General features: G+C 43.7%; 1 protein-coding gene across 1 annotated transcript; it reads right to left on the bottom strand.

The window, feature by feature from the left end:
- Positions 1 to 637: 637 nt before the first annotated feature.
- ITIH2 (inter-alpha-trypsin inhibitor heavy chain 2) lies at positions 638 to 25,180 on the bottom strand (the record flags this gene model as incomplete). The annotated part of the gene is made up of 21 exons (XM_084205857.1): positions 638 to 957; positions 1,208 to 1,319; positions 2,192 to 2,364; positions 2,795 to 2,993; positions 4,038 to 4,151; positions 5,291 to 5,425; positions 6,231 to 6,403; positions 6,620 to 6,759; positions 7,746 to 7,931; positions 9,175 to 9,356; positions 10,331 to 10,456; positions 12,057 to 12,225; positions 13,494 to 13,610; positions 14,274 to 14,402; positions 15,126 to 15,233; positions 15,738 to 15,900; positions 16,227 to 16,331; positions 17,721 to 17,893; positions 18,618 to 18,653; positions 23,490 to 23,564; positions 25,097 to 25,180. The coding sequence occupies 21 exons, from the start codon at positions 25,178 to 25,180 to the stop codon at positions 810 to 812; spliced, it is 2,847 nt and encodes a 948-aa protein (XP_084061983.1). The 3' UTR covers positions 638 to 809.

Genomic DNA, 25,180 nt, shown 5'->3' with positions numbered 1-25,180 from the left:
TGTTTCACTACTGGTCTCATTCATTGCTGAATGCTCCTGAAAAGTAAGTGATCTTTTGGGAGCTAAGCCCCCTGGAAGAGAAACTTTTAGTACTGATGATTATTTCTATATAGTGTGAATGTTTCCCACTTGTAAAGATTTGTATCTGTGTAAATCCCCATTCTGACGTTGGATTTTCACAAAAGGGCTGGAGGCTGAGACTCCTCTAATTGATTTCTTGCTAATATAGCAGCAACAATTCTTTCAAGGACTCTCCTTACCACTGGTTAATTCATCTTTAAATACTGGAGACTGCTCATGACACCCATTCCAGACCCATATTCCTTTTCTGTTAGATTTCCTTTACTTAATGCACATCCTTCTTTTTGCCCAGTTCAACATGGTATGAACTTATATTTTACCAGCAGTCTCAAAACATAAAGGTGTAAGTATTAAATACATATTAAATATTATATTTATACATATTAAATCTGGTTGTGTGTGTTACCCACACTGCAGGAGCCACAGCACTGTTACACCTCTACTATGAAATGGATATTAGAAAATAGGAGAAATTTTTAATGGAGTTTACAGCCCATTAAATCAGACAGGGCAAGAGGAAGACACCTCCTCCAACCCAGCATGTCATTTTATTACAGATTTTTTTTTTCTCAGCAGAAAAGGGAGTTTACATGTCTTTGGAACACGAATAAAACAAAACAAACAGTGGTGGGGTTGCCTCCAGTCACCCTGGTGTGATATCTGCTGCTCAGAGGAGTTGTTTGGGCATGAAGGAGCAGATGGGAACTTTTTGTACTAAACTGGAGCATTCAGGGTTTCTTCATGAAGCTGTAGAGGTGGGGGACCAGGTAATCCCTGTAGTGGCCATCTATGAAGCCTTTGCCACTGTTGTGCACAAACCAGCACAGCACGTCAGTCCCCAGCACACGGTCTGTCCTGTAGTCCTTCTGCACGCCCCTGCAGGGAGAGGAGACCCAAAGGAGGGTCAAACATGGCAAAGAGACACAGGGACATCCTGCTCAGTATTGCTGCTGTTCTTCCAAAGTGGGGAGAGGTGTTTTCCACCGGCAGGAAGTGGAAATAACCACAAAATGCAATTAATGTTTCAGTTCTGTGACCTCGTGGGCCTGTTCTGGGGGTTCCAGGCTGGGCAGATCCAAGGACAGAACTGATTTATAAAGAGAGCAATAAAGCACATGATTCCTACCTGGTAACAGTGAACTTGTTGCCCTTCACTTCCATGATGGCTTGTGGTTTCTCTGGAGCTTGCCCAGGTGTTTGGTGGTGGATTGACACTTCTGGCTCAGACGCAAACTGACCTGGTCAGGGAGAGTTTAAAGCTGTTTGTGCGCCCTGACCTTTGAAGCTCCATGTCTGCTGCTGCCAGGCACTTTTGGAAAATCAAACTAGCTCCAGCAGGCAAACCAATCCTGCATGGATCATGGGGCATTGTCTCTAGCTAATCAGGAAAACAACCTCTGCTCCTCAAAAGGGGTTCTGCGTGGGTCCAGGACTCAGAAGGTAGATTTGTCTTATGAACCGAGGCTTTGCTTTTGTTTTATACCACTGCAGCAGAGCTGTCATTTAGGGAAGAGCTCATTACAGATGTTTACAGAGAAATCTCCTCAGAAAGTTTTGAGGAGTTTGTTTCTGTCTTTTTATTTTCAACATGCAGCAGTTCTAAAGCACGGAAAGTCCTGTCTCAGTGTCACCAAGTATAGTCAGATCTGTTTTGAAAACACCCTCATCAGCTGGAATAAGGAATAATCTCCTGGTTCCTGATGTTCCACTATGTCCTTGGGGCCTCCAGGACATTACAGGATATTTTGAATAATTTCCACAGCTTTTCCATCAGGACACAGTCACCAACAAATTAACAGCATGAAGATGTGCCAGGAGATGTTCAGGCTGGATATTGGGAAAAGGTTCTTCACTCAGGGGGTGGTTATCACGGGAAGAGGCTCCCCAGGAAGTGATCACAGCACCAAACCAGAGTTTAGGAGCATTTGGAAAATGCTGTCAGGAACATGGTAGGATTCTTGGGAATGTCCTGTGCAAGAGCTGGACTCCTTGTGGGTCCCTTCCAACGTAGGATATTTTATGCCTGTGATTCTGTAAAATTCCCTCCAAGATCCATCAAAACCCCTTCCTAATGTCCCACCATTCCCACTGCCTGTCTCCCAGCCCTTACCTATCAGCCCATGGGCTGCAGGAGAGAACTGGTTTTCTGGGGGAATGTAGATTCCCAGGAAGTCAACATTCACTGGGTGTTTCTTCCACACACAGTGCAGCAAAACCATGAAGGACATCTCCTGCCCCACGGTGATGGTAACGTTGCTTTCTTTCTTCACAGATATGAGGAGCCTGGCAGAGAGGGACCAAAAGGGCAGGGTCAGTTCATCTGCCCACACAGCAGCTCCCAGCCCCTTGAGATTCACTCAGGCATCCAGAACAATCCCACAGGGATGGCAGGCATGTCAGAGGATGCTTTAAAAGCCCTGAGCCTTGGGAGTGGTACCCAGCATTCTGGCAGGACAGTACCTACTAAACAGACACTTCACACCCATGCTGAGGCAACCTAATTTCCCCTACAAATTTAAGCTCTTTCTACAGTGAATACAGATTTTGGATGTGGTCCTGTTGCCCAAACAGTGCTGTAGGGTGCCCAGCATGGCTGAGAGCTGTTGCCCTGCAGGTGAAGTTCTCCTGGATGATGTGAGTCATGGCAGGGCAGGAACCCTGAGGGAATCTCAAACAGAATTAGGTGGGAGCAGGTGAAAAACGCTCAACTCACTGTTTGCGGATGATGTGCCCTGTGTCAGCCCAGCTCAGTGTGATGGCATAGGAGCCATCTTTCAGCGTGATCTTCTCTGTGGTTATCTCCACTTTCAGGCCTTTCTTTTGGAAATAAAACCCAATCTTGCCAAAGTAGGTGTTGAGTTTCTGATTCTCTGCTTTCTTGGCCCCGACGAGCTGCCCATTGACCGCAACTCCTGTGAAGAGCAGAGAAGGAAATGTTGCCTCAGTCTTGGAGCACTGCCTGGAGACTTGGAGTTCTGACTCCACAGGGAGAACCATGGGATCAACAGAAACAGGAACCCTTCTGACCCTGCTTTTCTCATTTTTTCCAGCCAAGACAAGAGAATGATTTAATAAATTGCCTCCTGATGCTATTGTTCACCCCTTAGCACAATAATCTGGTGGGAATTGCTGTTAGGTCTTGCTGGGAGTAGGAGCAAAACCCCTTCAGGTGTAGGGTAAGGAATGAATAGGACAAGAGGAAGTGGCCTCAGGCTGTGCCATGGGAGATTAAGATTGGATATTAGGGAAAGTTTCTTCAGTGGAAGGGTGGTCACTGGAACATGCTGCCCAGGGAAATGGTGGAGTCACCATCCTTGAAAATTCTCAAAAATCCTGTGGATGTGATGCTTGGGGACATGGTTTCATGGTGGGGTTGGCAGTGCTGGGTTAAAACTTGCACTTGATAATCTTTATGGTCTTTGCCAACTTCAGCTGTGCTGTTATTCCATGATCTTGGTTCCTTTCTCTGTGTTTGGCCATCCTCACAGTGAAAGGGTTTTCCCCAGCAGCTCACTTCTACTCTGAGTTTCACCTGTAGCACCTTGTTTCTGCAGCCTCTTGTCCCTTAGCTGTGCACCTTGGAGATGTGCAAGACTTCACCTTCACCTTCTGATCTCGTGGTTGAGAACACCAACAAGACTCACCATGGATCCACCAATTCTTTTCTTAAGCTTGACCTAACCCAGCTGTCTCAGCCTCTCCCTCTCTGCTCCCAGACCCAAAATCATCTTGATGGCCACCACTGAATTCAGTTCAGTTTGTCAACATCTCTCTTCTACTGGCAAGGCCCAAACTGGACACGATATTCCAGATGTGGAGGGAAATAACCATTTTCCTCAGCTTGCTGCTCACACTCCTTCCAGCACACAGTCCCCCCTGTAGGCAATTCCCCTGGCCCTTCCAGAACCAAAAGAAAATATTTGTGCTGTAAAATAAGCCATGTTTTACTCCCTTACCAGTGCCAGGATCAGAAACCAAGTTTAGGATCTTCCCAGGCTCTGAGTTGATGTTGAAGCAGATGTTCCTTTGGCTCTTGGGCAGGTGTATGATGAAATGTGGGTCATTGTCCACTGAAACACAGAAACAAACAGCTGTGAGAAGCAGGTCAGCACCAGCACTAGAGGGGAGAGACACAAAAACTTTTCAAAAGGATTTTGAAACACTTTTTGGGACTCTCCGTAGTAAAATGAGGGCCCTTTTCACCCTAAGGCAGCAAAATAAGTTCTCAGATGCTCCTCAGAAAAGGTCCTTAGACACTTCCTCCTCAAACAATTCCCTGGTTCAAGGGAAGGAAGTGACATTCCTGGTTTGAAAGCTGCCAGGTAAAAACACATCCTGCCTACCAATCCCACTGAGGAATACAATCCAGGGCTGGTTATCACAGTACATTTAACAACCTGACAGGACTGGGCCCCTCAGAAATGCATATGCCCCTTAAAATTTGCCTCAGATGGGACAAACAGCTGCAGCCATCACTGAAGGCAGCTGCTTCCAGCCTTGTCTTGCAGTGCAGAGCTCTGCCCAGCTCCTGCTGGCATTTCTCTGTGCTGAGAAGGAGTTTGAGAGCTCTTTGTGAAATCACTACATAAATACACATATCTCACAGAGAGTTATTGCAGCAGCACCGTGTTTATGGGCAGTGGCTCTCCCAGCTGGCTTGCTCAAATAAACTGCCACTAAACTGTGGCAGAGGCCCAAGAATTAACAGGATCCATCAGTCACCAGTGCACTCAGAGATTTTTATCTACCACAGAACATTTATCTGCCATTTACAACTGCAGTAACTCCACCATAGCTTTCATCTGTCATTTACAATGCAGGTAACTTTGCTACTGCAGAGAAGCTAAAGTGAAGCTCAGCAAACAGCCCCAGCCTCAGGGAAGCACACAGGAGCTTATGAGGTCACTTTAGATCCTATTAGGATCCAAAAGAGTTTCATCCTTGTAGCTTGCAGCATGATTTTACAGGTTCATCTATTCCAAACCAAAATTACTCCACGATTTATAAAGAAAAAGCTTGAGTTGGAAGGGACCTTAAAGAGCATCTTGTTCCAAGCCCCCTGCCAGGGGCAGGGACACCTTCCACTAGACCAGGCTGCCCAAATGCCCATCCAGCCTGGCCTGGAACTCTCCAGGGATGGTGCTGAGTGGTGAGGTGATGAGTGTTGGTGTGTCTGGTGCTCTTGGCACAGAAATGCTGCAGGTTTTACCTCTGTTGATGCTCAGAGAGGACACAGGTGGGCTCCTTTGCTCGGGCATGAAGCTGACTGGCACAGCTGTGACGTTGGCCCAGGCTGGGATCCCTTTGTTGTTATTGGGTGCATTTGGAGTTAATCCCAGAGTTCCTGTTGGATGACAGTCACAATCAGGGTTCTGTAAGTGCTGACATATTTAATAGTGTGATTTTTAGAACACTGCAGTAGACCAAAGCCTGATGTTGTTATACCAATGTGAAGCAGGTGCAACAGCATTTACAATGGGTTTGTGTAATGTCATAAGGTTGGATTTGCTCCAGTCTCTTCACCAATGAAAAATGACTTTTGAGGGTAGATAGCTCACCATAAGTCATCAGTGAAAAAATGGAGCCTGGCTTTTTATCTCTCATTCATGAGAACAGCTCCCACTTTAGCAAAGCCTCCAATGTAAGGCCTGAAGGGTTTCACCAAGAAAAAAGCTGACTTTTAAAAATTCAGCACACGGTAAAAGCTTTGCTGACTTGGCTCCTGAGTTCAGGGTGCCTGATAAAAGACAGGATTCTTTTTGCATGCTCAGGGATGACCCAGATGAATAAAAGTTTCAGAGAAGTGCAATAATTTAATATCTGTGATCATGTTCCTCTGGACTAGAGCTGTCTCTGCCTTTGCCGTGATGGAGACAGGACAAAGTAACTTGTCCTGTCTCTCTCCCATTCAGTTCACAAAGCAACATGATCTTAAACAATCCATGAAACTTGGTTTGTTTGATGAGCTGGGCTGACATTCCCTTCTGCTGACCCTGCTCTGAAGAGCAGTAAGGGGAAAGAGGAGCTGGGGGAGAACAGCAGGGCAGAAGATTGCACAGGTCATCTCTGTCAGCATCTCCATCCTTGTGTCCCTAGTTCAGAGCAGAGGCTGTTCCACACAACAGTGATGGGCAGAGTGAGACACTGACCTGGGCAGCAGCCCTTCCTGGGGTCTTTGGGCTGGTCTGCCAGCATGATCTCATCCTTCTCAGCATTCTCTATCAGCATGGCCGTGAAGGGGGTGACGATGTGATGGTCCAGAGACATCTGCAGGATGGATTTGGTGATGTTCCTCTTCAAGGCTGCGGTGGGGGCTGCATTTCTGGGTGGAAACAGGACCAGAACTCCTGGTTAGCAGCTCTACAGGGCAGCTGCCATGGCAATTCTGTCGTGGAGGGGTCACAGAGCCAAGAGGAAAGGCCGAGGGGATTAATCCTGAGGTGTTCCATGGCTCTCACTCAGGCTCCATAAGATAAATCTCCACCATTTCATTCCCTCAGCCCCACAGCCAGGCCTGTTTGAGCACATTTCTCCTCACCTCTCTGCCATCATCTGGTTGACAGTCAGATAGGCCCACAGCTTCCTGGTGAATTCAGGGTCTGCATATTTGTCCTTCTTCATGAATCCATCCAGCTCTTCAACATCTCTCAGGGTTTCCATGACGAGCTCTGCATTTGCCTGTGCAGTCAGAGGGACAGAGAGGTGAGGGATGGGAGCCAGGAGAACGGGGTGCCCTAAATTCCTCTCTTTGTTGTTGTTAAGGACCCTCTCTGGCTCTGCCCTTGGTCACCTCTAGATCAGAAAGTCCCAGCACTGTTGGCCTGAGTGCAATGGAGAGGGAAGGTAGAGCAGGAGGTCCTTCTGCTAAAGACACTTCTGTGGCAGTGGATTAAAGCAGTTCAAGGAGCTGTTAACAGCAGCCCAAGATGTGCTACCTCATGCTAAAAGAGCTCCTGACAAAGCTCTGTAATCCTCTCCTCAGGCTTTTCCACTTCCCATTCCACTGAAGAACACCAACCAAATTCTACTTCCTCACACAGGCCCTTGGACTGCACTGTGCTTTGGCAGGAAAAAATACAGAAGATGTTTGGGTTTTTTCCAGCAACTGACAAATGATAACTCCTAAGCCCTGTAAGAGTGCAGATAATTCTGTTCCTTCTCAGAAAGAAAGGTCTTGGTGTAATATTCCCATCCCACCCCACTCCACCTGGAAAAGCAGCCCTGAAAACATGGGGAAAGGCTCATCACACATAAAAGGGCAGTGCAAGGTCTTGATATGCTGTAGATCCACCAGCTCGAGCTCCCTGAACGTGGGCAATTCAGTCATGAAAGGAGTTACCTTAGGGAATTACTCCTGCATCTCCACAAAGCATGAAGGAAAATCCATACTTTTGTCTGGATTTAATCTTTTTGGTACATTTATCAGCAGGAAGTTCCTCTGGCAGGCTGCAGGCTTCAGGGAGTGACTATTCCTGCCTGTACTTGAAGCTATTGTGAAACACTATTGGAAAAATCTCCCCATGAGTATCCCCACGTTCCCATCCAGAACCCAAGAGGACAAAACCCTCCACTGGGCATTGCCCTTCAGCAGGGAAGCTGCACACAGGAGGGAATGGAGCAGCCCAAATCCCCTGGGAAGGCGTCCCAGGGACAGCTTCACTCACGGCAGTCGCGGTGACGACGCTCTCCAAGTGCTGCAGGTTTTCCGTGTCCACCTTCCCGGCCACCACGATCTCCGAGCCACCAAAGTAGTTGTGGAAGCTGCTTTGGGTGACGTCTGACACCGACTCCTGGGGGTAGTTGAACTGAATCTTCTTCAGGAGCGGGGTGGAGACCTGGTTGTAGAAATTCTGAGAGGGAAGGAGGCAGAGAAGTGAGTTTGAAGTGATTCTCATGCACAGGCCACTCTCACTGAAAGGACAGCGAGGGACAAAACCTGGAGCCCTAAGGAGCAAGAGGGAATTTCTGCCACCATCATATTTTCTGAAAAAATCCTCTTTGCCCAGGATTCTTCTCCTGGGAAGCTGAGAAGCCTCAGAGAAAAAGGAAAACAATATTATCTCATTTGCTTCTCCTGTGTTTTGCTGCTTTGGAATGTGGCTGGAGATTGTTTATCCAACATGTGAATTGTTTTGACTTAATGACCAACAACAGCCAGCTGTGTCAGGACTCTGGAAGAGAAAGTCATGAGTTTTGATTATCATTCTTTGTAGCCTTCTGTCTGTATCCTTTCTCTGTTCTTTAGTATAGTTTAGTATAGCATAATATAATTATAATATAGTAGAATAGAATAGAATAGAATAGAATAGAATAGAATAGAATAGAATAGAATAGAATAGAATATGTACATAAAATAATAAATTAGCCTTCTAAGAACGTGGAGTCAGATTCATCATTTCCTCCTTCATCCTGTGGACCCAACAGATACCACAGATTTCCCCATCTCATTGAATGCAGACTTCTTCATACTTGGCACACTTTTAAAGGTGTACAGCAAGAATATCTGGTCCAAGTCTTGTGAAAGTCAAAGGATGGTCAGAAGTCCGTGGGTTATGTTGTTCCCAGACCTAAAAGTCTTGAGCACAGATGTGAGTGGGCCTGAACCCCACACACAGCTCTGGGCAACTGGGTAAGGCACACAGCTACTTCCTACCTAATTCTTGTATAGATGGTGAAATCAGTATAAGGATGTCAGGGTTTGATCAGCAGCAATTCCTGCTCACTGGTTTGGAGCCAGAGATAGAGTTGAACTTATTCTTGCATTGGCTAAGTCTGCATTATCATTTAGCATTTATATCTAGAGTTTTTGCTAATGATGAAATGGCCTAAAGTAACATCCCAGCCTTAATTTCAATTCAGAAAATCTTTTTTTATAGTCAAGGCTGTTTTATAGAATATCAATCCTATACAGGGAAATAAAGTATGTGTTTTAGACATTATTAAAACTGTAACTAGGAGCACTTGAGCTGAAATATGGTTGATATTATGCAGGACTCTCCAGAAGAAATTATGGGTTTTGAGAACTTCTTGCTAGTGGAGGTACAGCTGTGAACAGAACAGGAGAGTTTCAGAGGCAATGAGGCTGAAACTCACCTTCATTTGGAGAGAAGTCTCCTGATTTCCAAAAATCCTGTGGGCCATGCCACGGTTGTCGGTTGCGATCCTCTGCAGGAAATCGTAATCTACATCAAACCCAATGCCAAGGCAGAAGAGAGAGAATTCGTCCTTTATGCTCTGCTTCACGTTCTTCTGGATGGTTGTCAGCTTCAGCTCACCTTGGAGACACAGAAAGGGTGACAGTCACCTGAACAGGAAAGTCTCCATCCAGGTGAGCATGTTCCTGCTCTCCCTGTGTCTCTGGTTCTCTCTGGATATTAGGGAAATTCAGACAGCAAGCTCAGTGCCAGATTTCCAATGCCTACAGCAACATTTGAGCTTCTCCTGGATAGAGATTAACAAAGTGTTTGCACTGAAGATGATCCTTCTGGACACTTTTTTTGATATCTGATGTGTTTTCATTGTATATCCAGGGCTCTTAGGAACTTCCTAGAGGGATTTGAAATTCTAGCACATCTAGAGTTCTCCTGGAATTAGTGATTCAAACTCTCTGCCATGAAGATTTTACTTTCTTTCTCATACTTGAGATGTTCTCTGTCATCATTGGGATGACAGAGAACATTTAGGCTTATTTTTAATGGCAGATTTTTGGACCTGACATCTTCAAGTCAGCAATTGCTTTGACCTGTACCAAATTCAATCCAAATTAATTTGCTTTCCACTCTCTTTTCCTGCTTTTGATGTTATGCTTGTGACTCCACAGATCTGTGTGGGCTAAGCTCATAGGAAAAGGAAATTTTTGTACAATCATAGGATCATAGAATGCTTTGTATTGAAAGGAATTTCAAAGATCATCCAGTTCCAAGCCCCCTGCTATGGGCAGGGACACTTTCCACCAGACCAGGTTGCTCAAAAGCCCAATTTCTCTAAGGTTGTTTTGATTACCTGTCCTACAGGACTTGTGCACTTCTGTAAATTGCAAAAAAATCTACCTGCATAACAAGCTGCTCATTTTTTGCAAGCTTCTGTGCAAAGCCCCGGGGCACTTCTAACACTTGGCAAAAGGGCAGCAGAAGGCATTGGAAGAAAGATGAATGGAATTTTTTTAAAACTTACTGCCAAATTGTCTACTTGTTGCTTTTCTCAGGCTTACCCCACCAGCCTTTCTTCTCACTCAAAGCAGGATCCTTACCTACTGTTGGGTCTCCATCAGATACCAATACAATCATGGAAACTGAGTTTGGGTCCAACATGCCTAAACTCTTGGCTTCATTCAGGATGAAAGTGGCTCGGAGAAGAGCTTCATTGATATTTGTGCCTGTCAAAGACACAATAAAGAAAACAAGTTATTTATTCTTTTTGAATCCAGACCAATTCTAAGATCCTAGTGGAGTTAAGAGGGACAAGAGCTGAGATTAAGGCAGCAAAAGCCCTCCTCTCTGATGTTTAGGTACACCTTTCTGCACTCTGGTTTCCTTTTTCATCCCAGGCTGTTGTCTTCATGAGGCTCCTCCACTCCCCCTCACCAATTCCAGTGTGACCATTTGTGGTGTTGGGAACTGCTTGGTGTGGGAAGAATTACTGGGTTTGCAGGCAGGTGATTGAATGAGAACATGGAGAAGCTTCCAGTTCTGGCCATCAGCCCATTCCTTGGACAAGAAGAGGTATATGTTTGCTGAGCTTATCTGAGGTTTGATTTGTGACACAGGAGGAGCAGAGTAAGAAATCAGGATGAGAGGAACAGAAACCTGAAGGATGAGAAGTCAGAAAATAGGCATTTTCTTTATCAAGAAACAAAAAAATCAGCATCTCCAGAGACAAAATAATAAATGCTGTATTTAAACTGGCTTTGCTGGATGGGAGCTGATCTCTAAGATAATCTGTCAATTCTTTTGGGGTAACAAAGCCAGTCACTCATATATCCAGCTTGGTTTCCTATTTCCTACACACTCATGATTTCAGACACATCTATAACTTCTTGTTCATTGTAGTGAAAACTTCTGGAGATGAAGGTGCCACAGCACCAGAAGGCTCTGATGTTAGGGAGACTCTCTCCACACTACTGATGCACAAAAAACTGAATAACAAATCCAGAACTGCACTTCAGAGAGTGGCAGATTAAAATCATCATAAGCTCATTCCAGTGACCTGTGCAGATGAAAAAGACATCTCTCCTTGTTTATCAGACAGGGAATGAAGGCACAAAAAGGATAAAGAGTTTGCCCATATGGCATTTAGTAGCTCATAGAATCATTGAATCCTCTAAGATCGAGTCCAAGCATTAACCCCAGCTAAACCATGTCGTTAAATTCCTGCAGATGTTTCTTGTAGGATTTGTGCTCCAGCCCCTTCCCCAGCTCTGTTGCCCTTCTCTGGACATGCTCCAGCCCCTCAGTGTCATTCCTGTTGAGAGGGGCCCAAAGCTGACCATGGCACAGGAGGTGTGTCCTCACCAGTGCCCAGCAGGGGAGGGTCACTGGCCTGGTCCTGCTGATCCCAGCCAGGACACCACAGATTTCCTGGCCACCTGGGCACACTGCTGGCTCGTGTTCAGCTGGCTGCCAGCCCAGGGGAAATGATTGTGATTCCCTGCTCAGGGAATATTTCATCTGCCTGCTCATCCAGGCCTATGACATGGACTTCATCTTTCAGTGACATTTGGGATCTCTGAGGTGGGAGGTAAGGTAGATTAAAGGTAGCTGTTCTGTGGTCTGTGTTCTATCTGCCATAGAAGGAAATGCTATCCCATCCCCTAATACAATAAACTGCCATTCTTGCTCTTCTTTTAAGCATGCTTTTTCTATTTTGGGAATCAGACTCTTTTTTTTAGGAATACTCTGACAATCTGAAGGCTGTCTGAGCCACCCATTCCTGTAAAACACAACTTCTGTGAGCACCCTGCAATGAAAACCTCCTACCCCCGTTGGGATGGATTGTCTGGATGTACTTCTTGGCATCCTCCACCTGTGCTGGGGTGGCTGAGACCAGATTGTCCCTCCAGCACCGGACGTTGTGGTTGAAGTCGATCAGGGAGAACTGGTCAGCAGCACGGAGCTCACTCAGTATTGCCTTCATGGCCTCGATGGTCTGAGGAGAAGTTGGAGAGAGGACAGCCTTATGCTTCCTGCTTATGAAAGCCTCTTTTTAACTTGTGACCACAGGCCTATGAGGAATTAGCACATGAGCACTGAAATCCAGGTTAGCATCTGCTATCCAAAACTCTCTCTTTTTTTTTTGGATTTTTTTTTTTTCACTTCTTGCATAATGTTAAAATTTTCACCAAAGAAACACAGAATAATTGCAATTAGGAAGGATAAGTTCATGGCTCAACTTGCAACTAGGAAGGATAAATTCATGGCTCAACTTGCAATTAGGAAGGATAAATTCATGGCTCAACTTGCAATTAGGAAGGATAAATTCATGGCTCAACTTGCTTAACTCCTGCTAACACAGAGTGAAGTAAAAGGGAGAAACATTTGTGGTTCAGGAGAGAGCAACTCCTCGGATCAGCTCAGGAGGCTTAGCTCTGTCTGCACTGCAGTTGTTTCAGGCTGGCTAACATCTCTTTGCAGATGTGTGATTTAAACACCTGTATCCAAGTTTTGCAGCACTGATTTCCCCAAGGAAGCAATCTGCCAAGCCTTACTATTGTGTTCTGAAGGAAATTCAAATACACCTGTTTATCCCCAGCTAATGTTTGTCCAGTCAGTTCTTAAAACCCTTCAGTGACACATGATATGCAATCTCCCAGACTCCTCACTCAGACCTACAGGGTTTTCCCTAATATATGTGATAAACCTCTCCTGCTGCAAATCCATCTGATTCCATCTTACTCTAACCTGTCTGGGCATGAAAGTCAGTTGATGAGTTTCCCTTTCAGAAAAATTGTTTGCATATTTGGAGGCTGGTTATCTTTCTTGAAGCATTTTCGTTTGCAGACTAAAATATCTTATTTTAACATTTTCCCCCTTTATGGGTTATGTTGTCTAAACAATCCTTAGTGGTGTTCAGAGGGCTGTCAACAATTCATCCATGTTTGGAAAGCAGGGATGTAATATCCCCATTGAGACTTTCCCAGGATTCAGCATGGAGCATTAGAGAAAAAGGGGGGTCAGAGACTTTGCAAAATATTGTGTGATCTGTCCATTCAAATTTAAATTTAGAGTTAAAATCTGGCACCACCTCTTCTTTAAAACATGGAAGAAGCATTATAAATAATGGGGTAAAATCATGAAGTCTTTGGTCTCCAAATTAAGCTGCTAATTTTACATTTCAGTGTGGTACAGATCTGCATGGTAAAGCCCATGGGGAAAGTTGGCAGGACATTCATTTTACAACAGAGGTCAAACACTTACTTGTTTCATTTTTAGTCCCCACATCGAGCCACTGACATCTATAACAAATAAAATGTTTTTGGGCAGTGGATCAAGATTTTCCGGAGCAAAGAAGTGAATAAAATAGCCATTAAAAATCTGCAAAATAAAATTAAAAAATCCCAGTGAAATTAGTTATAGCAAAGATTTCAGAAAACTCAAGACAGCCACAGAGCAGAAAATTCTTATTTTCTTAATGAGCTAATTATTTTTCCCTTTTGTCTTTTTCTCTTCTTTATTGGCCAGTTCTAACTTTCATCTCTGCACGTCTCTGTAGCCTTACACAATTTTTACTCAATAAAAGCAGAGCCTGGTTCTCATACCACTTCTATGCCCTAGCATAGGGAGGAATGAAAAATGCTTTGAAAAAGACTGTTCTGCCTGTAATAATTCAACCTCATAACTCAGCTTCATGTTAACATAAAAATAGTGATGTTCTGGTTGTCTCCTTGTGATGTATTGGTACAACATCCAATGACTCCATCCTCTGATTCTACATTAAATCACCAGAGTGCTGCCAGGTATAAAGACATTGGCTTTTGGACATGACAGGAATCTTCTCCTACTATATGTAAGCCCATGTCTTAGTCATAAATTAAATAAATCCATTCTGCCCACTTAAAATCCCTCTGTTCTTTCAATTGGATACAGAGCTTGTCCTCATGCTTATTTCCCTGAAGGATGAAGTTTAGCACAGTTTGCTGAAGGACAGCAATTCCTTTATTCACAGCTCTCTGGTCCCAGCTGAGCAGCCACACTTACTTCCAGCTCTCCCCCCGTGGTTTCTCTGTTCACATCATACTGCACCACAAAATTTCCATCCACGGCCGTGGACGAGCACTTGGGGCATTTTCTCTGCTGAGCCATCGTTGGCTTGAAGGAAACGTGAGCCTTGGGATGAGGAGAGATCATCAGTCAGCCAGGTGTTGTGGGAGAGGGGGGATTGACACAAAGAGGCTCCACATCTTCATGAATTATCTGATTTTCACCGATTTCATGCTTTCATTATTTGGGGAAAATGGACTTTGTCACTTCAGAAGAAAAACAGCACTAAGGTTTGCCTGGGTATGTTGATTCAGTAGTAGCAACTGTGACTCAAATCACATGACCCATCTACAGTACCAATATTTCAACCAGAGCTGTGCAAACCATTTCTGTTAAGCAACACATTGGGTTTTATTAACATTTTCCTAGTTGAAACTACCCACAATTTTATCAACATTTTTAATAGGTTTCTAATTGACTTTTTTTCCCCCAAACAAAGAGGATTGCCATTTGTCTGTGAATTGAGTAGTAAGAAACATTTTTATTAGTCATGACTGATTATGTAGACTTTATGGTATTTTTTTCTGTTTTAACTGGATAACTTGAAATTGCCTGAGAAGATAAGACTTAATATAGACACATAGTACCTCTGAAATAACTTGCTAAACTAGGAATGGGGGTGAATTTGAATATCAGGAAACAATACTTCATGGCATAATGCTATGGAATTAAAGACAGATTTTGCCACATTTTTGCACGCTTCCAGCAGGTACAAAAAATTGCCAGGATTGTGTAGAGTAAGTGTGAAAGCAGAAGATTCTGTGTTTTTTCCAGTCTGTGACTGGTTACCTTTTTCTCTCCCTTGGAGATGGTGGTGATGCCATTGAAGTGATCCCCGAGGGAATTAGGGACGTGCACGTAGCGCAGCCCCTGCGGCTCGATGATGCGGACATCCACCTGAGGGCAGGAAGGAAGGGCACTTATTGTGGAGAGCTTCCCCATCCCTGGAAGTGCTCAGGGCCAGGCTGGACAGGTTTTGGAGCACCCTGGTCTAGTGAGGAGCAAATGTGTCCTGTCCCCAGTTGTAAACACAGCTGAGAATCTCCTGAATTGTGACTGACTCACGTCAGGACCAAACAAGCTTTAACATTTTTATACTCTTGTGTAAACCTGACTGAAGGAAAACAAACAGTACTTGCTATTTATTTGGAACAGAGCTTTTCACAAAAACCCCAGCTTTATGAGGCAGTGTCCCTATGAGAGCTGATGATCTCTGGTTGTCCCTCCAGAGCCATGATTTGTCTTAGAATCACAGAATGGTTTGGGATGGGAGGGATCCTAAAGATCATCCAGTTCCAAGCCCTCTGCCATGAGCAGGAACACCTCCCTGAAAACCATGGGTGCTTTCTCAGCCAGGATTCCCCTGTGGGGTTCTTCCTACACACCCCAGCTCTGCTTTACCTCCAAGTGCTTGGCCAGGCGTCCTGGCTTCACAGAGATGACGTGCTCGTAGGAGCTCAGCTTCCTCCGGATCATTTCGTGGTAGTGAAGCTGGAACTGGATCCTCATTCCTGGGGGCACATTCACTTCGGTTTGGAAGTTTTCCATGTCCAAGGCATTGCTCCTGAAATAAATCAGCTGTGGGGTTATTTTGAGAAAATACAAGAAGAAGGAAAAGCTACTTTGCTCTTTGGTTTAGATTGAGGGTTTTGATTCTTTTGATTCTGGCTGTGGCCTCTGTCAGGGAGCTGCAGTTTGCTAGCACGGGGTGTTTTAGCAAGCTGAAAGCTGAAACACAGTTTAAGTCCCTGTCAATTAAATAGCAGAGCTGCTGTAAGTAAGCATTTTCCTTTTCAGCATTCCCCCTCACCTATCCTCTCCCGGGATGGGTCATCTCAATTCTCCTGTGAGGAAGTTCAGTACAAAGCCCATATGCCAGAGTGTTTATACCTGACTATTCCAGCAGCTTTGCCTTTGGCTTTTGCTTGAGCATACATTTTTCTGGCTTCAGATTTTTCCCGAATATGGCTGGTAAATGTGATACCATTGATATCCCTAGGAGACAGAAACACAGTCAGCTTGCAAAAGAAACAACTTTACAATCGAGGACTGTTTCTTCAGTTTACAACAGTGAAATCTAAGCTGGTGGGAAATGAAATAACAAGGTTCTTATTTAAGCCCAAAGTAAGGAATTCTGATTTTCACTAGAGCTCTATCTTTTTCCCTGCCTGATTTTTATTTCAAGTAGCCAGCACCATTGTGCTCTGAGGAGGATCTGCTCTCCTCCAGCTCCTTCCCACTTTCCCCATGCTTTGGACAGGGAAGGCAGTTCCTGATGTCATGGATTGTTTGGAACATGGATCAGGATATCTGACCTGGCTGCTGCCTCTCTTTTGTCCATTTTTGTTGATACTGACCAATGGCTCAGTAATTACTGGAGAGGAGGACCTGGACAGACAGACAGACTGACTCATGAACCTCCTGAGAAAATCTGCAAAAATTACACTGAAACTGGAAAATAAGGAGAGCTTTTTTTGTTCACAAAGACTTCCTTCCCAGCCCATTGAGTGCTTCCAGAAGATGAGGTTGATACCTTTAGTTTTATTTGGGCCTTGGGTCTTCAAAGAGGCATGAGTAGTTATTAATTATTAATTAATTGTTATAAAGATGATTGTTGTATGAACATGACAATGACTATGACAATAAGTTTCAAAGGTGAGGAGTTTAAGATAATAAAGTCTGTGTTAAAAACTTTCTGGTGTAGAGTTCTAAGGTTCCATGTAGGACCAGTGGGGGTAGTAGTAGCAATAGTTGTTCTCTGGTAGAGTCTGATGTTTTTAGTAGTAGGAGGAGCTATAGTTTTTTCTTTCTTTTCTTTTTCTTCTTGTTGTTCTTTTTTCTAATACAGGGGGATTTTTATACATAAAACAACTAATTAGCTAAAAGCCTGATTCTAAAATATTCTTTCTAAACTAATCTAAACTTAATTTTAATGTGTGAAAGTACTGTTAGTTTTTACCTAAAAAACTATGTATATAATATTATTTATTTATGCAATGATATTATTTGTTTTCTTACTTAAAATATAAGTAGATGAGTTTATTTTTTTATGTCAATAGTTATATTTATTTATGCATATAGTTCTGTCTATTTTAGATATGTAAGTAAAGTTTTGTTATGTTTGGAGTTGTGATTGAACTTCAGACTTAGCCTTAGGGCCTTTACTAGTTAACACAGTTTTTAAAGGTACTTAAAATGAATTTCTACTTATTTAAAATTACAACTTATACTTCTATTTACTTAAAATTTACACTTTTACTTTATATTTATGGGGTTTAATACCTCTTAATTTTATTAAAGGTTTTAATTTAACTCTTGTATTCATCTCTCTCTCTGAGGAACTCAGAGAGGCTTGTACTCCAGCACCACCTGACCCTTACTTACATGGTAAAGTTGTCAATGAAAGCTCCTTTGGGGACTTGCACATCAAACATGATGGGCTGGGGCCTCCTGGCATTGTTCACCATCTTGGCTTGGATCATGGTGTTGGCCAGCCTGGATGTGATGGTGGACTGCACCTTGTAGCTGTAAAGACCCACCTTGTCATCATCCTCCACCTGCAGTTGACAAAATCCCTCCATAAATTTGGGGCACTGCTGGAAAAAAATGCCCTAGAGGACAATATCAACCATTTTTACAGTCTCAGTGCTGCTTTTTAATTGCTGCTCCTTACAACATGGCAGCTAGAGGGGACATGAGCCCAAGTTCAGGACATCTCCGTGTTTTACCTGGAAATTGTGGCAGGATAGTCACATAAATATAGTTCTTTATAGCCTTTCAGCTGAAAGAAGGCATTTTTTTAAGCAGGAAAGTTTTCCTCGCTTTTCACCTTGCAACCAGTCCTTGGAATGACTCTATGAGTGCAATCCAGCATGGAAAGCTACACAGTAATCCTGAACATCATATGATGAGGAGGAGAGAGCTCACATTTTCCACAGAAATCCTAAATAGGGAGACTTGAAGCACTGATTACTGACCTAATGTTGTAAATTGTTAAACCACAACAGGGGGATAACAGCATTTAAGTGTTTTGTTAAGATGTTGTCTTTTTCTAATTTTTGATGCTTATTTCTTCACATTTACCATACCCTTCTCCTCCCAAGAGCAGAAGCATCAATAGTATTGTGCAAACAGCACCCTGTTTAAAGAAAATAGGTTAATACCCAACCAGCAGTAAAAACAAGGAACTGAACAAACAGAGGGATTGATTTCCAAAAAAATGGTTAACTAGAAAAACACTTTGTTCAGTAATATTTACCACAGAGGAAGAAAAATACTCACCAGGTCTCCATCATACCCCCAGTCAGATGTGCTCCGCTGGAAAACAGAAACATGGAGGGGATATTTCAGCAAAGCTAAAACACTGCCTGGCTGTTTCAAGGCAAGGATCAGCATCTAAGAATTGTTTTCTAAGATTATGAATCACAGAATCATAGGGAATCACAGAACCATTGAGTCTGGAAAAGACATCTAAGATCAAATCCAACCATTAACCCAGCACCGCCAGGGTCACTAAACATCCACGTGCTTTTTTGAATGCTTCTATCAATAGTGACTCCAGCGCTTCCATGGCAAGCCTGTTTCAATTTTTGACAACCCTTTCATTGAGGAATTGTTCCCTAATACCCAACCTAAACCTCCCTTTGCACAGCATTTCCTCTTGTCCTGTCCCTGTTCCCTGGTACCCTCTGGCTGTCCCCTCCTGGCTGGAGCTGTGCAGAGCCACCAGGTCCCCCCTGAGCCTCCTCTGCTCCAGGCTCAGCCCCTTCCCAGCTGCTCATCCTCAGGCTTGTGCTCCAGACCCTTTCCCAGCTCCACTGCCCTTCTCTGGACATGAATTAGAATTAATTTGAGCTCCCAAAGTGTGACTATTCCTTTTGTCTTATTTCATGTATTTCTACATGGGATGTTGGAGCATGTGATTTCCCAGCTGTGCCTCAGAACCTATCATAAACAGGACAGCTTTCTTCCTCTGTCTTTTATTTTATTTTTAAAGAAAACATTCTCTTTTAGAAAAACATTCTTCCTGAAAGCAAATCACGCTGGCAGAAAGTCATCCTCAGACACCCTTGTTTTTAACAGAAAAGTTCTCTTTGTTTTTCTGTGAAAAGTGAAAAAACCTTTGACCCCAGCCTTCTTTAGCTCACTTTGTAGCCATTTACATTAGAAAATATTTATATGCAATATGTATAAATTCAAAAACTCATTGTGTAATCGATATTACATTTACATGCTTGTGCCTATGGAAATTAGTTATGCATGGATTACTTAGATGAAATTGCTCATTAATGGTTGTGTTTTCCCCCCGCCCTGGGAATTGCTCCATTTGGAAATTTCTATGGCAAGGTGCTGACATCTTGTGGCCATTCAAATAATTCTCTTTAATTCCCAAAAAAAATCTCCCCCACGTGAGGAATGTTTCTGTTAATCCCCTGGAAGAGAACTTGGCTCACCTAGATACAACTTTTTAATGCAAAGATCTACTTTTGGATTGCCATCATACCTAGGCCAGCTCAGCTCCCCAGGATCAAGAGGACCCAAAACCACAGAAGGTGCTCATGAAAACATTATTTAATTCCATGGTGCACTGGAAGATTGCTCTGCAATTGTTAAGTTCACTTGAAGCTAATTAATATTCTGTTCTAGGGAAATCTTGTGCTGTATAAGAGATGATGATGTCATAGCAAGTTCATTTTAAAGACATGATTTTAAGGACCCTTTAAAGGCAGATGGAGAGGATTGAGGATTTCTCCCTGCCGGAGAACAGATGCAGGTTTTCATTTTCTAGCTCTAAAGGCTCTACCTGAACCATTCAGACTGGGATTTCAGGATATGGAAGTTTATGGCTCTCCAGAGACCCTCTGCAGACTGATCCTGTCACACCCCACATAATTCACCCTACAGTGGACTGCACTTTCACACCTGATAAAGGACCAGGCCATGAAGAGGGATTTTTGTCCCCACACATACCTGTGGCACAGGGAGCATCACCAGCTTGAATACAAATTAAGATTAAGCCAACATCAACTGAAAAAAATTTAATTTTGGAAAGATGAAGAGCAAAACCTTAGAACACAGGGGCTGCTGTTAGAGGTCAGAAATGGCCTGGGGCAGCCAAACCCCCGGGAACTCAGAGGCTGCAGAGGGCAGTCACTCCCCCAGGCAGGAGGACAGAGCTGCACCTTTATCTCCAGGCACCTGAACCCCAGAGCCAGGGGAACACAGAACCACGGAATGGTTTGGGTTGGAAGGAACCCTAAAGATCCTCCAGGTCCTCCTCCCTTGCCATGGGCAGGGACACTTTCCACCAGATCAGGTTACTCCAAGCCCCATCCAAGCTGGCCTTGAAGATCCCACTTCAGGTCTGAGTGCTGATGTGATTATTGAGAACAGGGACTTCTGTGGTACCTGACACTATTCCCAGCATGAGGATTCATGGCTGATCCTGGCTTTTAAACCACATGCAGACCTGCTGATCACTGCACAAAAACAGGATTTTGAGCCATATCTCATGCATGCTAAATTGCAAATCAGAATGAAGACAACATGAGCCTCAGGAGCTGTTTGAAGGACAGATAAACGCTGGGCACTGTCTTCAGATACTGAGATGCATCTTCTCATGGAACCTGTGCAGGATGTGGACATTTAACCCTTCACAGTGACCCTTGTTCAAATCACTGTGCATGGATAGTGCAGCTATTTAGTAAGATAAGGAGAGCTCAGTCACAATGTTCTGCATTTGACAAAAAATGCAAAACCAGAAAGAAGTGATCTGCAAGTGTTCAAGGCCAGGCTGGACAGGGCTTGGAGCAACCTGGTTTACTGGAAGGTGTCCCTGCCCATGGCAGGGGGTTGGAATTAGATGATCTTTCAGGTCCCTTCCAAGCCAAACCATTCCATGTTTCTGTGATTCTATGATCTGCCTGGAATGCCCTTCCAGTTCTTCGAGGTGCTGTTCCCTCCTAATACACCTATTTTCCTGTGATTTCCTAAGCAGTTTCTAACACACTACAAATCCAGCCTCTTCACACTCCTTTCAGGGGATCCCCACAGTGAGATACAAGAAGAGAAATTTCAGACCCAAGACAGTTTGTTATCAGAGTGGTGCAGATGGATCCTTGTCTGTTTGGTTCCATTTACACCCTGACAGCTGGGGGAGCCCCAGATTTAGGGAAAAATTCTTCAGTGTGAGGGTGGTGAGGTCCTGGCAGAGGATGTCCAGAGAAGTTGTGGCTGCCCCATCCCTGGAAGTGTTCCATGTGGGGTGGGGCTGGGAGCACAGTCTGGTGGAAGGTGTGGGAGGCTGGAATGAGATGAGCTTTAAACTCCCTTCCAACCCAAACCATGCCATGGTTGGGCATTCTGTCATTCCACCCTATCTCTTTCCATAAATCCATCCAGTGCTGCTTCTCCTGGAGGGGAAGCCAGGCAGGCAGAAAAGGACAAAGGAGTGATCTCCCCCACCCCTGGACAGGCAGAGATCAGGACCCAGACCTGGGCAATGTGTTGCAGAACATCCCAGCTCACAGGGTGCCTCACAGGTCTAGACACTTTATCTGTCTCCCAAGCAGAGATAAGAGCTGTGCACCACCATGTGGAGGTTCACAAGGTCACCTGCATTCCAGCCATGGAACACTCTGCTGCCGTGGTCACGAGGACTGTGCACACACCTGAGGCACAGCATCTGGGAATGACTCAGGAGCAAAAAGCAGAATGCCTTATCTGCACCTGGAAAACCATCCTCTGTGCTCAGAGCCAATCAACAGGGTCTGCAGGGAGCTCTGCTGCCTCCTTGCCAGTGGGCTGGTGAGCTCTTTGCAGAAAAGCATAGTGCTAAAAAAATAATTTGGGAGACAGCCTTCCTGTAGTGATGGACAGGAAATAACTGTGTGCCTGCGGCTGGCCAAGGGCTCCTCTCTCAAGATGACTTGCACAGTTCAGTTTAATCTAATTTATTATATTTTATTGTGACTAAACTAATATAAAAATAGCTGAGATCTTTGTTCCACCGGTTTGCAAAGATTTATTTGATAGGTAAAGGATGGGAAATAATGTATGTGAATAAAAGCAATAACTGGTGTAATGAAGCCAGTGGTGGAATTGTAAATTACTGTATGCATATGTCTGTGCCCCTATGTATCCAGAAATTGTGGGAACAGAGGCAAAAATAATACATATGGCACTGATACAGACATATTGGAAAGAAATGATGCCCTGAAGAAGTGCAGCTAGGAGAGATTTCTGTTTGGATCATGATTCAATTATTTAAATACTGGACTGGCAAGTGTGACAAGGCTTGATTCATACTCATGCTAAAATCTACCATTTTCTTCCACTGTTATGCAGGCTTTAGGTATCAATAGGTTCCATCCAAAGCCTTAGGATAAAGGAAAATCAGGTTTGCCTCTGTGTGATTTCAAAGACTCTGGGAAATCCAACATTTCTCAAGAGGATCTTTTGTTTTCACTACATTGAACAAGCTCAAGAAAAGCAGCACCAGAGCTTGGAGCCTCGAGGACAAGGTCCACTCTGATCATCATTTCTTTCATGCAGTGTAATGAAAAATTTAACACATTCAAACGACTGATTTCATGAGTATTATCATTAATTGCTACCAAGTAAAACACAGAAAAACTCTTTCAAGGCTGCTCTAAGTGTTTCTGTCTCCCAAGTCAACAGGCTAAAATAATCTGCAACCCATCAGTGTGCTGAAACAAATTTTCTTCCCAGGTCTCAGATGCCACCAGCCCATCACAGAGTGTCACCCTCTGACCAGAATTAAATATGAATGCACGGACTGAATGCTTACAGCCTGCACTTGAGAGTGTTTGAAGTCCTTCTCCATTTTCTCATGGAAAAACCTCACCTGTTCCAATGGGATTTTCCCCAGACATGAAGTTGGACAAGGATCTCATTGTTTATCACCTCAGGAGCACAGACACAGAACAAAGCCTTGTGTGCTTAAGGGAGAGCAGCAGTTCTTGTCCCAGCCAGAGATATGGAAGTCTCCATGTCAGATAAATGCCTATAAAAACCAGCTGGTCCCACATGATTGTACACTCACAACCCTGGAGATGGGAAAAGACACCTGGAGAGAGCTCCCAGGCATTCTGGCTTCCCTCCTCCTCCTTGGAGCATCTCTGGGTACTGTACCTGGTACCTGCCACTCCTGGCCTTGGAGCTGGAGGGAAGTCCATCCATTTCCAGATCAATCAGGTTTTCCACTTCCTAGAGGAGGGAGAAGAAGAAAGAGTTGCTGCTGCCTTACTGTTTGATTTATCACTTGATTTATTATTGATTGGCGCTTTACAGGAGAGTTCCAAAGGGAATTTACCTCCTCTGGATGCTAATGGAGAGCACAAACCAGCCCAGACTAAAATCCTCACACATTCAGTTTCCCTCAGAGGCCAACCAGCTCTATAAACTCCTTACAATTATGACCTTTACCATCATTTTACAGCCTTTCCTTCTGAAACAAGGAGTCATATTTAACATAAAATGACCACAAAGAGCAAGAGGCAGATGATTATCATCAGGATGGGTCTAGCCATGGAGACTACAGCATTTCAGACACTGATCTCAAAGCAAGTCCAGAGAATTTCTGCCCAAACCAGTAGAAATTGTCTCTGGTTTTACACCAATATACCTAAGAACTAAATTTCCCCCAATGACAGCAGAAGAACATCAGGTCTTTTCCAAGAGCAAAGCTGCTCTGATTCATTTAGAAGGGTGGGTCACACCACAGCAACACTCTTAATTAAATTTTATCCTGAGTTTAATTTATGGCAATAAAGAAGTTTAAGGGCACAAGTTCCTTTCCAAGAACTCATGTGATAGCATGGCCACAAAGGTTTGCACAAAATTAATTGAAATTGTTTAAGCATATTGATGTTAAATTGATAAGGCATCTACAATTAGAAAGAAACACAGGTCTGGAATATTTTTCCTGGGAATTACAAACCCAGTTTTAAAATCTCATTGAGTCAAGAAAATGGCTGCAAAAATAAAGAAAAATAGGATGTCCCAGCTCACTGAAGATTTTTATTGATCCTGCAAAGGAAAAGAAAGCCTCATGTCATCCCTGCTGACTTCACAGAAATATTTCAAAACTACAGCATGGAAATGGGTGGAAATCTAAGTTCACCTGAGCCTGGGGGTTTAAATTTATACTCAGTTTCAGAGTCAAAGCTATAACTATACTTCTTTTCATCATAGTATTATCCCAATAAATGATGGTCTCTTTTATAAGTTCTCTCATCCCTCTGCTGTGGAATGTAAAGTCAATGGGATATCCACTCTGTATTTGAATTCCTGCTAACAAAAACCCAATTCCATACAAAGCTTTGCTGAAGTTCACAGAGGTTCCATTCACAAAGATGTTTAGGTGCCCTGTTTCTGCTTATTCCAGGGAAACAGGGTATAAAATATGCTGAAGGTCTGAGTACAGGAACCCACTTGAATGTTTAAAGGTTAAAACCACACCAGAAAAGGCAACACTGAAGTAAGAATATGAAACTTCTTGGACTGAAATTTGGACTCTCCCTTTAATAATAGTAAATAGTAATAATAATAATAAGCTTTAATAATATTTTAAAAATAAAACAACATTTCAAATGACAAATGAAGACCCATTATCAGAAAAATTTACTGCTAAAAGTAGAAGAGAATTGCGAAGCAGTGACCCAGCTCTGCTCCCGCTGCTGCTTCCATCCAGAGTTCAGCAGGGAAGGGAGACCTGGGCCCTGCCCCCAAATACTCACATCTGGGATGTCCCCAATCACCAGATCAAAGCTCCTGACTCCAGAAACGAGGAACAAAACCAGGAAGTTGCTCAGACACTTCAT

Source organism: Fringilla coelebs, assembly GCF_963513975.1.
Source record: "Fringilla coelebs genome assembly, chromosome: 5".
NCBI lineage: Eukaryota > Metazoa > Chordata > Aves > Passeriformes > Fringillidae > Fringilla > Fringilla coelebs.
This window is presented reverse-complemented; position numbering and strand designations above follow the sequence as displayed.